Source organism: Neovison vison, chromosome 8 (genome assembly GCF_020171115.1).
Source record: "Neovison vison isolate M4711 chromosome 8, ASM_NN_V1, whole genome shotgun sequence".
Taxonomy (NCBI): Eukaryota; Metazoa; Chordata; class Mammalia; order Carnivora; family Mustelidae; genus Neogale; species Neogale vison.
In genome coordinates, this window is record NC_058098.1 from 44,778,169 (window position 1) to 44,795,201 (window position 17,033).

Below are 17,033 nucleotides of genomic sequence, written 5' to 3' on the forward strand. Positions count from 1 at the left end.
GCTCAGATGGTTGAGCAGCTGCCTTCAGCTCAGGTCATGATCCCAGCGTCCTGGGATTGAGTCCCACATTGGGCTCCTTGCTCAGCAGGGAGCCTGCTTCTCCCTCTGCCTCTGCCTGCCACTCTGTCTGCCTGTGCTCACTCTCTCTGACAATAAATAAATAAACTCTTAAAAAAAATAAATGCAGAACAAGTATTTCTGATGACAGATCACCTGCTGGATTGAAATATGCTGCAAATGTAAAATACACACCAGATAAAAAAGTAAAACATTGTTAGTATTTTTTTAATTGATTACATGTAAAATAATATTTTTTATATTATGGAGTAAAACAACATACAGTTAAAATTCATTTCACCTTTCTCTTTATGTTTGTAAACGTGGCATTAGAATATTTGAGATCACATACTGTGCTGGCATCAGTGGGATGGGCAGCTCTGGACCATGAATTTTCCCATTCTGGTCCACAATATTTCTCATTTATTACAGACCACGCAGTGTTCCAGAACCCCGCTTTTCTGCTATAATTTTCTAACCCCTGGGCAGCTTTCTGTCTCCTTTTTAGCAGATCACACTATTTACTTCCACTAGAAACTCCCACGGAGGACTTTTGAGGCTCTGACGGATAAGATCCCCGTGACTTTACAAGAATGATCCTGCAATTCCAGACGCCGCCGCCAGAGAGAGCCGTGTAGCTGTCGTGGTTGCCGAGCAACTCGTGGCCCGGAAGCAGTTCTCCGCCCCGCCTCCGCGGCAACCGCGCGCAGGACAACTTCCGGCGGGGCGGGCGCGGGGGTCTCCTAAGCCTGCTTCCGCGGCGGCGGCGCAATGACTACGCTCCGGGCCTTCACGTGCGATGACCTGTTCCGCTTCAACAACATGTGAGTGAGGCGCCCGGGGCTGGCGTGGGTGGCCGCGTCCCCTGTCCCGGGCCCGCAGGCCTATCCCGCGCCGGCCGCCCCTGGCGCGTCCCTGGGAGCCGCCGGGTCGGAGCCGGAGCCGGGGCCGGGGCGGACGTGCGGACCTCCCTGCTGACCTTGGCCCAGGCGCTGCAGCTTCCTCTCGCGTCCTTGCGTGCTCGTCGGAGTCGCGGCAGCGCGCGGGCGGCCTGTCGCTGTGGCTGTCCCGAAGCGCCGGGGCGGGCGGGAGGGGGTGGGGGAGCGGCCCGAAGGCAGCCAAGGACTGCCGCCTGCGGCCAGTGTCCAGGCAGGTCCGGAGGTCGTTGCGAGGTCCACAGCCAAGTGTTTGGTGAGCCCAGCGGCCGATGGTTCCATTTGTATCGGATTGAGACCTTGTGAGTGTGGCACCGGCCGCCGTTTCTTTCTTGGCCCGGGTTCGTTTCGTTGCTGAAGCGGCGCATTCAGCCTGGACAACTTTCAGGTGTGAGTAGTCGGGGCGGGCACATGCTGATGGAGGCCCACTGTGTGTACCTTAAGTCCGAGTTAAGGCAGGATTGTGACTTGCAGGTACTTAAACAAGCATTTTATTACATAAGTTTCTGAACGTTTAAAAAGTCGACAGAATTTTACGCTGAACACTCAGAGACATTTCGGCTGGATTCTACAGTTGACATGTTGGTATGTTGACTTCCTCACATGTCTGTCCGTCCGTCCATCCATCCATCTATCCACCCGCCCACTCCAAAATCCACTTTAAAGATAGCTGGGCAGTGTGTGAAAACTGAGGATCAAGTGGTTCGGATTCAAGTGTTAGGAGGATGGGAAGCACTTGAGAGGATGTGGCTAGAAACCTTGCAAAGAGGGGGTGAGCCTTGAAGGGTGGATAAAATGTTGACAGTGATGAGGAAGTTCTGGAGAAGGAAGCAGGTGTGAAGGAGAGAAAGCTTGCGGCCAGACACGGAGGCAAGTGTGACTGGAGTGGTGGGTTTCTCTAACTGCACCATCAGATCAGCTGGTGAAACTGGACTTTCGCTTTGTTGTTGAGGTTTCAGTCTTGACTGTTGGGGAGAATTTTCTAATGGGCCTCTTTCAATCAGAGCAGTGTAACTAATGTGGCTTGTGTTGAGCTCCCCCTGTGCTTGCTGGGCTCTGGCACTGTAATAATCCATTTACTCCTCACAGTTCTCTATGGCAGGTGCTCTCATTATCCCCATTTTTTGTATGAGTAAAACTAAGGTACTGAGAGCGCCAGAGAATTGCCCCACGTGCTAGAGCTCTGTGGTGGGTGTGGGTGAAGCAGGGAATCTAATCCAAAAATATTGGCCCTGGAACAGTGGTTCTTTAAAGAGTGGTCCCAGACCATCAGGGAGTACTTTGGAAATGCATATTGTTTAAGGCTGCTTTAAGGACCAGTGCTCTGGGGCTGGAGCACTTCACCACAGTTATGTGGAAGGTGAGGAAATTGGAGGAGGTATACCAGGCAGATACGCCATTTAGGACATCTTGGCAACAGGCCAGAAATGATGACAAAGGTTTGGGTGTGGGAGTTGCAAGCCCGGGAAGGGACAGTGTGCCTGGAAGCTTTAAAAGTAGTTGGCAAAACCTATATATATATATATATATATATATATATATATATATATATTTGTGTGTGTGTGTGTGTGTGTATTTTAAGAGGGCATGTGCACACATTCAGGCGCCCAGAGCACCATGCACGACCTGAGCCAAAATCAAGAGTTGGACACTTAACCCAGTGAGCCATCCAGGCTCGCGCAAAGCCTTGTCTTAACTGAAAGGGAGGTGAGGAGTTGAGTCCTATGGATATTGGGAGGAGGAGAACATCGAGGCAGAGAGAATAGTTAGGGCACAGGTACCTGTTTCTGAAGGGGTGGGGGGCAGCTGATGTGTATAGAGCAGAGTGAGAAAGTGGGAACAGGGTTGGATCTTAGAGAGGACCTCCTACGAGTTGGGCTTCTCCACTAAGTGCTTTGAGATTCCCAGGTGCAGAAATCAGGTAAGTGTCTAGGCTAACAATAGCAATTTGGGGGACCCACACTATGTAGATGGTATTAAAACCAGGATGCTAGGTGACATCAGTGGTGGAGTGAGTGTGGATAGGAAAAAAGAGGCTCCAGGTGTTGTAGGAGAGCTAGTGTCCCTTTGAGTTGGGAGGAGAAGCTGATGGTGGGTCTTGGAAGCTCTGTGAGGAGAGCATTTCAGGTGGAGGAAGTGGGGAGCCATGTCAGGAGCTGCTGATGGCCCAGTGTGCAGCATGTCTGTACTTTTATCCCAGGAGGGGAGACTTTTGGGAATGGGGGTCTGGGCAGTGGAAGGGGGCGGATCTGCCCACCAGCACTCCAGGCATGGTTACAGGAGAGCGAGTAGAGGGGGCTGCAGACGCTGTAGATGTGTGGGTGCCATGGTGGGACCTTGGTGAAGGCTTCTTCCTATTGTGTATTTTCTGTTGTGAAATAGGAAGCAGCTGATAATGAGAAGGAGGTGGCCTGTTGTGGATGGTTGAGGCAAGGCTATAAAGCAGTCATTGAGGAGTGTGGGAGACTGTATTCCCACACTGGAACAGTGCTTCTCCAGGTGTGGCTGACGCTCTTCCCTTTTTGCAAGGTTAGAGTGATTTTCAGGAAAGCACCAAGATGGTTTTTTTTGCCTTTTTCATTCTCTCACATGTGCACAGTGGAGTTTTCAGCTGTGTGGCTTGCAATACCAAGCGTAGCAGACACAGATGTGAGACTCCAGCTGCCCTTTTTTTTTTAAAAGATTTTACTTATTTATTTGACCGAGAGATCACAAGTAGGCGGAAAGGGGGAAGCAAGCTCTCTGCTCAGCATGTGGGGCTCAATCCCAGGACTCCGAGACCATGACTCAAGCTGAAGGCAGAGGCTTACCCCATTGAGCCACCCAGGCGCCCCCAAGCTGTCTTAAGCCAGACATTAACAAAGATTTGTAAATTGTTAAACCAAAGCCTTTTTTGTCGCTAAATTGTGTTCCTGAAAGTAGTCACTTTTGGTTTAAATAAAAAGTTACTAACATGTAATTGATTTATTTTAAAATGTTTTAGAAAATGTCATTATCAGTAGATATAACCCACTTAAACAAGTTCTTTGGGGGTCCTCAATAATTCTGAGTGTAAACAGTTTCTGAAACCAAAAGTTTGAGAACTATTGGCCTGGAGAAGTGCCTTGATAAGGGTCCCAAAGAAGAATCTGGCTGGGTATACAAGAGGAAGTTATGGGTGGCTGGTTTTGAGCCTGGCAAAATAGTGGTTCCATTAGCTGAATAGGGAAGTGAGGGCAGAGCTCTTTGCAGCCAGCTGCAGGGTGCGTTTTAAGAACTGTTGACTCAGGAGTGTTGTGATCAGGTGGGACAGGTGCTGGGTAGCACCAGAGCCAGATCCGGGAGTCTTCCTCCAAAAGTTAAGGGATGGGATGGTGGGGAAGAGGAGGTAAGAATGTAGAAGAGTGGATGGAAACTGAGTGGTGAGAAGGCCCACACTGAGCAGCTGAAGGCCCAGAGACAGGCGGGAGGGACTGCTGTCAGATGCTGCCGGGAGCTGGTTCTACTTTCTGTGACTTTCATGCCTGGTTGGGCTCCAGTTCCATTGATGATTTACTGCCATTTAGAAAAATGGAAGTTTTTGATGCAGGTGTATTAACTATAAAGTCACTTGTAAGGAAGAAACCGTTAAATAAAAATTTATAGATATCGTTATAGTGGCTGTGGTGGCTTAGTTTGGCCTTTGGTATCTTTCTTAGCCCTAAAGTTGGTTTTAAAGTTGTGGATTTAGCATGTTTTGTTTTTTTGGTGCATGTTTTTAGTTTCAGTGGCTTATTTAAACTGGTTTTGTCAACACTGCTTACTATTGACATTTCTTTTCTTTCTTTTAGTAACTTGGATCCACTTACAGAAACTGTATCCTTTTAAAAAAAAAAAAAGTTAAATGAAGGCTAAGAGTAAGGAACATGGAGAAACAAAAGAAAAAATGACTTGAGTACCGAAAAACTTTAAAACTTGCGGGCCAGGAAACATAAGCAACATTGAAAGCAATTTAAAAAACCAAACAAACTGGGACTAAGAGTTGTCTTAAATCTGCCTGGCAAGCTGCTAACAAAATGACCTCATAACTAAAGCAGTGCAGCTCCCCTTGGTGGTAAGTATGGCTCCATACAACTGAAAGCAGAGGCTTCAGATGGGTTATTACTCTCTGAACGAAGCCTAGTGGTGACGAGCAGTCTGTGGTGGTTTCATGAAGTCATTGGCCACCAGGCTGTGCACTGTAACCACCATCTCACTCCCAGGGTGGCCTTGGCTTTCTCGGGCATCACGTCCATGTTCCTGGCAAGGAGGATCAACAGAGGGGAAGGTGAGAGTGACATTCCCTTCCAGGAGTACCTTTAGGAAGTACCATACAGGCTTCTGTATCCCACTGACCAGGAGCTGCCTCCTGCCACACTCAGTGAGCTAGAACAGTCCAGGAATGAGCCCAGCTTCCCATTTGGGCTTATTACTAAGGAAGGATTTGGGGGTAATAATTAGCCATATCTATGATGTCCCCCAATGAAAGTGGGCAAAGATGTGTGAAGTTGGGGTGCTGTGGGTTATGTTCCACTAAGAGACAACCCCACATTCTCAGTGGCTTTCTAGCTTCTACTCCATGTCCACTGCAGAGTAGGAGGGTACTGTTAACTGATAATTTAACAAAAGAGGGCAAAGAAGCTAATAACATATATTAAGGGTTTAGTCTCACCAGGCAAAAGATATGTGGATTAAAACCAAAATGATATGCTGTGCTTTACCTATCACATTATCAGGGATTAAAAAATGATTAAACTCATGCTGATGAAGGTAAGAGGAACATTCTCATAAATTGCTAGTGACAGTATAAACTGTGAGAGTCTTTCTGGAAGGCACTTTGGCAGTGTAATATACACTAAGTAATTCCACTTCCCAGGAGCTAAAAATAACAGGTGAGGACTTGGCAAACTAAGGCATGGGCCAAATTTGGTCCACTGCCTATTTTTATTTTTGTAAATACAGTTTACAAAACTGTATTGTGTCTAATAAGACACAACCATGCTGAAAAATTTACATATTGTCTGTAGGTTTGTCCATGCTTTCACAGAGTAGTTGCATCAGAGAGCATAGGGTCCACCCAGCCTTGAGAATTTACTGTCCTGTTATAGGAAATGTTAACCCCGGAGTTATGTCATTACCGACATTTTTATTAGTTAGGATATTAAAAATTTGGAATAGCATTCACAAACAAGGAAATGGTTAGAAAAAATATACTGTATTTGTGAGGAATTTAAAAAGATTTTCAAGACACTGAAAATAACCCACATGTCCCTTGTCAGCAGATAGGTGATTTAAATTGATCACCTGATGGAGTATACTATACATTATTAAAAATTACCTATAGGTCGATAACATGGCTACAAATCAGAAACAAAGCTGAGTGAAAGAGCAGAAAAATCACCGAAGTTTTCATTTTGTATTTTAAAAAATTATGACTTTTTAGAGACCTCCATGTTAAAAAGATTTTTGAATAACACAAAAAATTTTCACCGTAAATAAGGTGAAGTATTAGGATGCAAATCAGCTTACATGGTGTGTGTCTAGTGACACTTCATATTTACAGTAAAAATCCCATAATCCAGGTGAGGCCGTGTGTGCAAGTAACCTGCCAGGTATTGTGGTTGCTGAGCCGATACCCGGCCTCCTGACGCTGGTTGAGAGGCGGTAGCAGTGTGTGTCGGTGGCTGACCAGCAGGAAGACTGGCTAGCGTGCTGCGTTACGGGTTATGTTTGAAGAGTGCTCGAAGTAGTGGCTGTCGTTCAGAGGAGAATCTGAAGAACTTATGACTGAGCAGATTTTACAGAAATAAAAGAAGAGTTGTGTGACTGATGGTGGCCCCTCACAGAATTGTATCAGCGAGCTTACACTAAGAAGAAATTAGAATGAGCATATGTCAGTAAGGATGCCAGGGTTGAAGAGTGTCGTAATGAGCAAATTATTCAGGCTTTTACTCTTAAGTCAGCATTGATTTGTAGTACCAGAAAGGGAGAATTTGAGTCAGTGGAGGGGAAACACTAGGTAATTGATTGACTCTGGAAATACTTAACTTTTAGTTATTTTCACAGCCACACAGCTGAAGTAGGAACTAATCATTAATTTTCTAGTGCAGTTATGGAAAAACAAATGCATTGAGCATCTACTTTGTGCTCAGCACCAGGGATAGAGTGAACATGACATTCATATCCAAAAGGGAGGGAGCGAGTGAACAATATCCAGTGCTGGTAACTGTTGTGCGGAGATTTAGATACAATGTGATCAGTATGGACACAGATAATAGAACTTCAGACTCCTGGTTCTCTGCTATTAGATGGTGTTGTCTCCACTCCTATTTTTGAACTCAGGCAATTTTGTTATAAATTATTAGTGCTAACCTAAATAATGTACTGACATGAATATACAGATCACACATATATTGAGCTGGGGATAAAGTAACAATATATTTTCAAGGTAAACTTTCTTCACAATGTTTCTTTTATGAAGAACTTTGTACTGTCCATTACCTTCCACACTCCTTAACGAGACTCTAGTATGGGATTCCTTTTTACTTACAGTACCTCGCCCACTGGCCAGAGTACTTCATTGTTGCGGAGGCACCTGGTGGAGAGTTAATGGGTTATAGTAAGTATAATACCACTAGAACTTTTCTGAGTAGGCAGTTGAGATTTTAATGTAGGTTTCAACTGATTGTTTTAGATTGATTGCAGAAGTGGAAATATAATCATGCTGCCTAGAATTTTATTTCCTTTAACCACTGACAGCTCACCCATGCTTTCTATATTTTAGGCATTGTGCTCTAGGCCCCAGGGGACACAGACAGACAAGGTCTCAGGCTTCATGGATCTTTCAATCTATGCTTATATTTCTTCATGGTTTTTTTTGGTACATAACACAGGAATTATAGCATCTTCATTGAATTAGTGGCATTACTAACAAAAATTTGAGCTGTGGACTCTTAAGTTTTGTGTACACATACATACCTACATGAAATGTAGATATTTAAAAAGATATTCTGATTGTGTTCAAAATTAGTTGTGTTTTTAGTGTATCATTCCTTTAAAAAAAAAAAAACCTTTCTCTAAGTGAGAGTCAAATAAGAGCACTAATAACCATTAGCTAGATGACTCTGTGTTACTTAAAAATTAAAACTTCGTCATTAGTGTCCTTTATAATAAAAATGTACCAACAGTCATTCTGTATTCATGTATAAATCCATGTGTTTAATTACTGAGTGCAATCTTTTATTGGCAGTCATGGGTAAAGCAGAAGGCTCAGTAGCTAGGGAAGAATGGCACGGGCACGTCACTGCTCTCTCTGTCGCCCCAGAATTTCGACGCCTTGGTTTGGCTGCTAAACTTATGGAGTTATTAGAGGAGATTTCAGAAAGGTGAGATCCTGCTTTTCAAGTAATAATTTATGAACCCTATTTGGTTTTTTTCATGGTGAAAATTTCTAAGTTTTTTTTCTGTTCAGGCTGAATATTGTGCTTCAGTTTGCAGGATTTTCATTTGCATCAGTAGTTGTGTATTCACATATTCAGAGTAGTAGCATTGTCCCTATTTTGCCATTGAGGAAAATTCAGGCCAAGTAAGTGACCTGCCATGGGCTTATGTGCTGGGTAATAGATGCAATCCAAGACTAGCCCTTAAGGTTTTTTTTTTGTTTTGTTTTGGTGTTCTTGACACTGTTGCAGATGTTTCCAAATTCTCTGTCAGCATCGCCCTTTGCATCTCAGTGATTTTTTTTCATAGTGCTCCTATGGCCAATGAAAAAAAAAAAATCCCTCAGTTTAGACTTAACCAGTTATGTCCCACCTGCTTAGTAAATACTTATGGCCTAACAAACTAGTAGCTGTTTGGAAAAAATAAACAAACTGAGAGAAAAAATATTTCATTGTTAAATAACTGCGGCTACCTAATGAAATGTGTGCCTTTTGGGCATTTCATGACTTCTTAATCTTGGAAACAGATTTGACACAACCACCTGCATTCTTACTTCATACTGATTTTCTTGTAGTACTGGGTTGTTGTTTTTTTTTTTAGTCACAGGAACTGCCAAAACCTGGCTTCATAAAACCTTTGATGACCTTTGTCGTTAGAAGAAGCTTAACGCCATGTAATGCTGCATTTGTGATTATATCAAACTAGTAGTTTGCCAGTGTCTGACGTATAAGGTTTATCTGTGTTTCCCCCAAACATCTGAAGTATCCTGTAGCACCTCTAAGAGTTTGAGCCACTTTGGAGCACTCTGGGTACACACTAAAAAAAAAAAACTGCCGGATTTAGGACTTTTTTAAATAAAGACCTATTGTGTAGGTCAAACACCCTCATTATATAAGATAAAAGTAATATAATTAAAAGACTCCTGCCAGCTCCCATTCTAAAAGAGGTAAGAGATGTGTGTTTAAGTTTAATCAGTTGTCAAGCTGCCACTTATTTTTTTCCTCTACTTTTAAATGCCTAGAAGTATATAATAGGGGATATTTGCTGAGAAGGGCTCTTGAGGTTTTACACTTAATGGATTTTTTTTTTTTTAAGATTTAATTTATTTATTTGACAGAGATCACAAGTAGGCAGAGAGGCAGGCAGAGAGAGAGAGAGAGAGAGAGGGAAGCAGGCTCCCTCCTGAACAGAGAGCCTGATGCGGGACTCTATCCCAAGACCCTGAGATCATGACCTGAGCCGAAGGCAGCAGCTTAACCCACTGAGCCACCCAGGTGCCCTAAAAATGCAAGTTTTAAAGAAGTAGCTAACCAAGCTGAAAATGCTTTGGGCCAAGTTGGGGTTAAAAGGAACTTGAGTTTATTCAGGAAAGAGAGAAAATAGTATTAACTGAAAAATAAATCAGTTCTAGTACTTGAAAAATTTTAGTTTATACTTGAAAAATTTTAGTTTATACATATTTGTTAATGGCATTTGTCATCTTTTTGAAAAAAAGTATTTGGCATTATTATATAGTGGACAGGGAGTTAAGAAATAGGTTCTAATGAGCTATCACCCTACACATACGATTTTATGTACTTATGGGACAGAGTCTCAGAATAGAAAACAACTACGCTCCTGTCTTTTCCATTTTCTAAATCTTCGTTATTTTCAAACAGTTGCTAAGCTTAGTGTGTGTGTGTGTGTTTGTGTATACCTACATACATACATGTATTTTTAATTATACACATTAAAAACAAAAGAGAAAAAGGAAATTAAAGTGGTAAAACACATAAGAAGCCTGAAAAGAGATGTTAGCTATGAATCCAAATATAATCAGTAAATACAGCACTAAAGATTAATGGACTAATTATAAAAGACAAAGACCTGAAGCCATTATGGTAAACTGAAGCCAGTCACAGAAAGACAAATGATGTGTGATTCCACTTATATGAGATATCCACAACAGGTAAATTTGGAGAATCAAAGAGTGGAATGGTGGTAGCCAAAGACTAAGGAAGAGGGGAGTGGAAGTTACTAATCAGCAGGCATAAAGTTCAGTTAGAATGAATAACCCCTATAGTCTGCTGTACAGTTTACCTGTAGTAAAAGAATAACATACATTTAAAATTTATTGAAAGAGAAAAACTTCACATTAAAGTGTTCTTACAACAGTAAGACCGCCAGAACTGTATTTACAGGAAATATATGTAAAGATTAAAGATTGAAAGAAATTTTAAAAATTATCATGCAAATTCTAATCAAAAGACAGCTGGTATACTTATTAACAAGAGTCACATAATAGTTCAGTAATTTTTCAGAGTAAAAAAAAGGGTCACTGCTTACATTTGAAAAGATTTAATGCATCAGGAAGATGTAATAATTGTAAGTTTTATGTACACAGGGACATAAATTCAAAGTAAAAATGCAAAAATTGATAAAAGCACAAAGAAAAATAAGTAAACTTTATCATAATGAGAGATTTGAACATCCTTTTTCAAACTATAGAACAATTAGACAAATTGATTAAGGGCACAGAATAGGGGTGATTACTTTTCCTAGGCCAGATACTTAAGCTTTACAGGCCAGCTAATCTAGTGCATGTGTGTGTGTATATTAAACACCCCTTCAGAGTTTTAAAAACTGTCCTTAGCGGGAGAGCAGTACAAAAATAGGTTGCAGGCAGGACCCCCTTCCTCAACAGATCACCATCAGTAGCTAAAAATCTTTCCAGAAAGCTACGACTTCTCTGACCAAATTTTACCAACTATTTTAAGAAGTGTAAAGATTGGAAGTTCACTTTTACACAAACTAAAGGCTAGAGTAATACATAAGAAAGCCCAACAAGAAATATGAGGAATGGAAATTTAAAGAAAATATGCAGTCTTTATAGATGCAAAAGTCCCAGAAAAATCTTAGCAAAATGGGACTCAGCAGTTAATAAAAAGGATGATATTCAGGGGAAGGAAGGTTGTTTTAACATGAGAAAACCTGTAAATGTATTCCAACCTATTAATAAATTAAAGGAGAACAATTGTTAGTAAGTGCAGAAAATGCTTTGATAAAATCCTATTGATTAAAAATGGTTAACAATGTAGGAAATAGAAGGGGAGAACTTCCCTTAACCTAAAAAAAGAATATTTACCAAAAATCTATAGTAAATATTAGCAGTGATGCAGTGAATGCTTTCCCTTTGAAGAAAGGGCTGAGACAAGAATGCCTACAGTCAGCCCATCTTCAGTAATTTACTGGAAATCCTAGAGAGCATAGTACAGCAAGAAAAATTTGATACAAGCATTGAGAAGAAACAAAGCTCTTATTTGGTACACACAAGACTACAAACAAAACCACAAGAAGCTACAAACAAATGTTTAGAATAAAAGCTAAGCAGAGTTGTTGGACAATCAGTATAAAAATCAATTTCAGTTATACATTAAAAGTAAAATTTGAGAAAAGATGCCAGTTACAGTGGCATCAGAATAAATTAAGGCCTTTGAGAAAAATCTAACAAGAGCTATGCAAGACTTCTCTGAAGTTTCTAACACTTCCCTGAGAAACAGAAAAGATGACCTCTCTTAGTGGAGAGAGAACTATGTCAGTGCCAGGGAGGGCTAAACTGGTGTTAGATCCATGGAGCCAAACTGTAACTGCAACCCACATCTCCAGTCTTTTTGTGAGACTTGTTCAGTTGATTCTGAAGCTTACAGGGGAATGGAAAGAGACAAGATCATTTGAACAACAAGGTGGGAAGGTTTGCCCCTCCAAATATCAAGCTGTAATGAGTGAGCTCTGTGTCAGTGCTGGAGTACTTGTCAAGACCAGAGGAACAGAGCTGAGGAACAGACGCAGGGACACACAAATCCTGACATAACTCAGAGGAAGCAACTGCAGAGCAGCAGTGGAGGGATACAGTCCTCAGTAAGGACGGTGGCACGACTGGATAACCACATGGGAAAAACATTTCCCAGATTACTGCCTTACCATACACAAATCAATTCCAGATTTATTAAAAACCTACATGTGGAAAAACGAAACTCAAAAGCCCTTTTAAGTAATATAGGAGAGCATATCCATGACCTCAGGGTCGAAAAGAGCTTCTTAAATAAGCCATAAAAAGTCTGATTGTAAAGTAGAGGCTCATATGCAACTTCAGTGAAGTTTCTGTTCATCAAAAGTTACATGAGGATAATAACAAGTCAAGCCACAAACTGGGACAAGATTGGCAACAATCCTTTACACAATGTCAACTACCCAGAATACATAGAGGACCACAGCTGAGGGGAAAAACATTGTGAAGACCAATAAGGACTGAAAAAATGAGAAATCTAAGTGACCTACAAAAATGTATTTAGCCCCATTAGTAATGAGAAATGCCAATTAAAATTACCCTGAGATACTTAGGACATTTTCAAAAATAAAAATGCACCAAGCCTTGTCACTATGGGAATGGAGTCTCCCCCTCTGCTAGGAAGTGGGTACTACCTAAAAAAGGTGAAGATGCCCCTATGAGCCAGTGATCACACTCTTAGTTGTAGACCTTAGATACTGTACCATGAGACATACAATAAAAATATTCGTAGCAGCACAGTTTATAATCATAACCCGAAATGTTTATCTGTGTGACTATGGACGACTTGTAGTGTATTCACCCATACAAGGGAGCGCTAAAAAGAGGGAAAATGAACAAAATCCAGCTACACAAGGCCGACTTGCACTTGACTGAGAGGGGCAAATCACCAGAGGATATGCAAAGTACAATAATATTTATGTAAAATTCATCAATAGGAAACACTGTACTAGGTGGTGAATCTACGGCAAAACCCGAGGAGCTAATGAGAGTGGGTTGGAACTTGGAGACCTCTGGGTAAGGGGGATGGCTGTCACTGCCCAGAGAGAACTGATGGCTTTAGGGATGCCATTGTCAGGCAGTTCATGTCTGGTCGTTACGTGTGGGCCATGGCCACATGGGTGCTTGTTATTGCTCAAATCTTTAGTTTGCACATACGGGTGAAAATAATTGTATTACTAGTTGAAAATAAGCACGTCATTACTGTGATGTAAAATATACAGTAATTAAAGACAGAATTATGGTTTTAAAAAATGTTCTAGAAGTTTATCTTTAAAAGAAAATAACAGGTTTTTAAATGTTAGTATGCTAACAGAAAGTATCTCTTTGTACGTCAAAATAATTGACATAAATCCTCAGAAATAAAAATGGATACAAGGTAATCAGCTGCAAAGTCCTATTATTTCCCTTCTTTAAATATTAATCAAAGCCAACTGAAAACAAGTGTTGTTTCAAAACATGTAAGTATTTTCTAGAATTTCCCACATTTTAACATTTCCCCTTTTTTTTCTGATTTAAAGAAAGGGTGGATTTTTCGTCGATCTCTTTGTAAGAGTGTCTAACCAAGTTGCAGTCAACATGTATAAGCAACTGGGCTACAGCGTGTACAGGACGGTCATAGAGTACTACTCGGCCAGCAACGGGGAGCCCGATGAGGATGCCTATGGTGAGCTCCCTTCTGTGGCAATATCCCCCCGCAAAAGCAAAAACATTTACATTTATTCTATACACTAGTCATTTTAATAAGTTGAAAACCATATTTGTTGGACTTCAGTTTTTAAATTTGAGCTATAATTAAATCCCCTTTAACCTGCCTTCATGAACCCACCACTGGTTAACTTACAATAACCAGTGGTTAATTAACTGTCAGTTGTTTAATTATGTTACATACACGCATGTTAATTTTACTAAGATTTTGTCAAAAGAACACTGGTACACAGAACTCAGTTTGTGACTAGGAGTCTCACTTAAACACATTTTCTGAGGACCTAGTAAATGGAGGGGTAGGGGAAAAACCTCTTATGGGAACTTTACATAGACACTTCCACATAAGATATTTTGGTATTTGGGTACTTACATTAAATTTTGCTTCCTAACAGATATGAGGAAAGCACTTTCCAGAGACACTGAGAAGAAATCCATCATACCATTACCTCATCCTGTGAGGCCTGAAGACATTGAATAACCATGGGCAGTGGTTCTTAGGCTGATGCTCCAGATATTTTATGGACAATATTATTTTCATTGGATGATCTTGGAGCTCTATTAGGAGAAAAGTAATCATTTAGGTCTTACAGACTTCAAGAAAATACAGGTTATAAACTTCAGTCTCATTGTTTCCAATTAGCAATATCATACCTACTAAAGCTGTTCACTGTAATAAAATTCAGTCAAAAAGGCAGCTAGGTCAGACGGAAACATTCCGCTATTTTGGGTCATAATTTCACTATATGCTAGGGAAAAAACTTGCTCCAGTCTCCTCCTAAATTCCGTGCCTGAGAACCACTGCTGCATATATATTTTTTATTTTGTATCGAACTGTTAATTGAAGCTTTAAAAGCATATATGAAATGTATAAATCTAAGATGTATAATAAAATGCACTGTAGACTCTATGAATGTGTTCTGGAAGTGTGATACTTGTTTTCATACTGTTAATCCCAGGTCTTTTCCTTGTCTAATCTCACACCACTTTGCTTAAATCCTGCCTTTGAAAATATAAAAGACACTGAGGTTTCTTTAAAAGGGAAAAAGAACCTAATTTCAAAAGAAAGGCCATAAAACTAGGTCATGGGCCACCCATGTAGTTTCATGTGTAGTTTTCTTTACTTGTAAAAATATCCAGTGAGTAAAAGTGGCTAAAGAAAACCCCACAGAAATAATTACTAAAAAGCTTTTGCCTGTGAAAGGACTTACCTCTTGTGGAGTTGAGGGTGAGAGATATCGTTCATGTTCTCCCATGAGAGGGTAAGCTTTTCCTTCATGCATTGCATGCTGGCACTAGCCAGAACATGGTGGTAGGAGTTTACATTGGGAATCTGACCATTAATTTTTGTTCTTATGCAGCATAAACAGGACAAAATCGTAGGAAGACCCTGAATAGTCACTTATATTAGCATTTTGTCCTACTTTCATCTCACTCCTTAACTCTGCACTTAGCCAAAGGGTATTAAAATCGGAGGGACGCCTGGGTGGCTCAGTTGGTTAAGCAGCTGCCTTCGGCTCAGGTCATGATCCCAGCATCCTGGGATCAAATCCCACATTGGGCTCCTTGCTCAGCAGGGAGCCTGCTTCTCCCTCTGTCTCCACCTGCCACTCTGTCTGCCTGTGCTCACTCTCTCTGACAAATAAATAAAATCTTAAAAAAAAAAAAATCAGAAATATTCCTCTTGGCCAACCAGACAGACCTCAGTACTCCATCGTCAGGACCCATGTGACACCCAGCAGCTGGGGTGACACTGGTCCAGAGCCTGAAGCACCAGTGTTGAACACAGGATGCCTTTAATCCTGGCTGTCCTAGCTGCCTCTGCCCTCAAACACTAGCTTACTTTTAAGACACAATTTAGTACCATACTGACTAGCTTTTTAAAATCCCTTTTACTATTTTATTGCTTTTTAAATTCCTTAATATTATTTGTAAATTTAGTAAGTTTTATGCAATTAAGTCTGAAAATACTATATTTGCTAGTTGCCCTATTGAAAAAAGAGTATTGAAAAAATACTCTTGAAGATGATAGTTCAAGTCAAATAGCTTGGGCAGTGAACAAAACAAGAAAAAAAACAAATCAGGCAAATATTTTTTGCTTGAGGATATGAGCAATATGTCAACAAATGTGTTATCTCTGTGCTACTTAAAGTTTTCTTTTTTGGCATTATAGTTGGTTACCTTTAGGTTTTTCACATGTTCTAAACCAAGTGTGAAATGTATCCTGGATTACGGTAGCTACTTTCTGCTGTAACGTCCTAGGGGATGTTTATCGGTACTCCAGGTAGAGAGGACGCCCTTGTCCAGTAAGGTTGGGAAACACTCGAGCATTGCTACAGGGGTCATCCTGTACAGTAATGTATCTAAGGCTCTCAGAAGCTGAACTGTAAAGAGATTGGATTAACAAGGCTCAACTCTTAATCTGGGGTTTCCCAAATTTACTGCAGCAGGGGGCAGTGTTATTCACAGCACATGTATTACTATTCTTTAAGCCATTATAGAGTTCAACCACTTGGGGAAACTGATTACAGCATAACTGAAATCTGACTAAAACATCCTGGTAACAAAAACACCTTGTTCAGAAATACAGTAACTGTAAATTATTTCCCAACTAGTGTTTTCAAAAGCATATGGCTACTATATTTAGAAGTTAAATTAATCCAAGCACATTCAATTCTACAAAGATTGAATTTGTTTAAGAAAGTAGCTGGGGATGAACATTATACTGAGCAGTCACAATGTGCCAGATATATTCGATTTCTAATGTAATCCTCAAAATGAGTTGGCAGAAGCCCGTATGAATGAAGCACTGAAAGATAAAGTTACAGATAACGAAGTGGCAGCTGGGAATGGAACTCGAGCCTGTGACTGAAGATGTGAAGAAGTCAGAAGTTTCAGGTGAGTACACTAAGTATCTACGAAGAAGACAAACATGAAAAACCACTTTAAAAGTTCCTGTAGAGGGGCGCCTGGGTGGCTCAGTGGGTTAAGCCACTGACTTCGGCTCAGGTCATGATCCCAGGGTCCTGGGATCAAGTCCCGCATCGGGCTCTCTGCTCAGCAGGGAGCCTGCT

General features: G+C 41.0%; 1 protein-coding gene across 3 annotated transcripts; it reads left to right on the top strand.

Moving 5' to 3' along the window:
- Positions 1-767: 767 nt before the first annotated feature.
- NAA20 (N-alpha-acetyltransferase 20, NatB catalytic subunit) lies at positions 768-14,869 on the top strand. Of its 3 annotated transcripts, XM_044263542.1 has the most exons (6): positions 768-881; positions 4,802-4,826; positions 7,518-7,608; positions 8,239-8,374; positions 13,776-13,921; positions 14,355-14,869. In XM_044263542.1, the coding sequence occupies exons 1-6, from the start codon at positions 829-831 to the stop codon at positions 14,438-14,440; spliced, it is 537 nt and encodes a 178-aa protein (XP_044119477.1). In that variant the 5' UTR covers positions 768-828; the 3' UTR covers positions 14,441-14,869. The 3 variants fall into 3 exon arrangements, with proteins under 3 accessions (XP_044119477.1, XP_044119475.1, XP_044119478.1); XM_044263540.1 differs by lacking the exons at positions 768-881; positions 4,802-4,826 and adding an exon at positions 5,090-5,277 and having other exon boundaries at positions 7,542-7,608; XM_044263543.1 differs by lacking the exons at positions 768-881; positions 4,802-4,826 and adding an exon at positions 5,733-5,759 and having other exon boundaries at positions 7,542-7,608.
- The last annotated feature ends 2,164 nt before the right edge of the window (positions 14,870-17,033 follow it).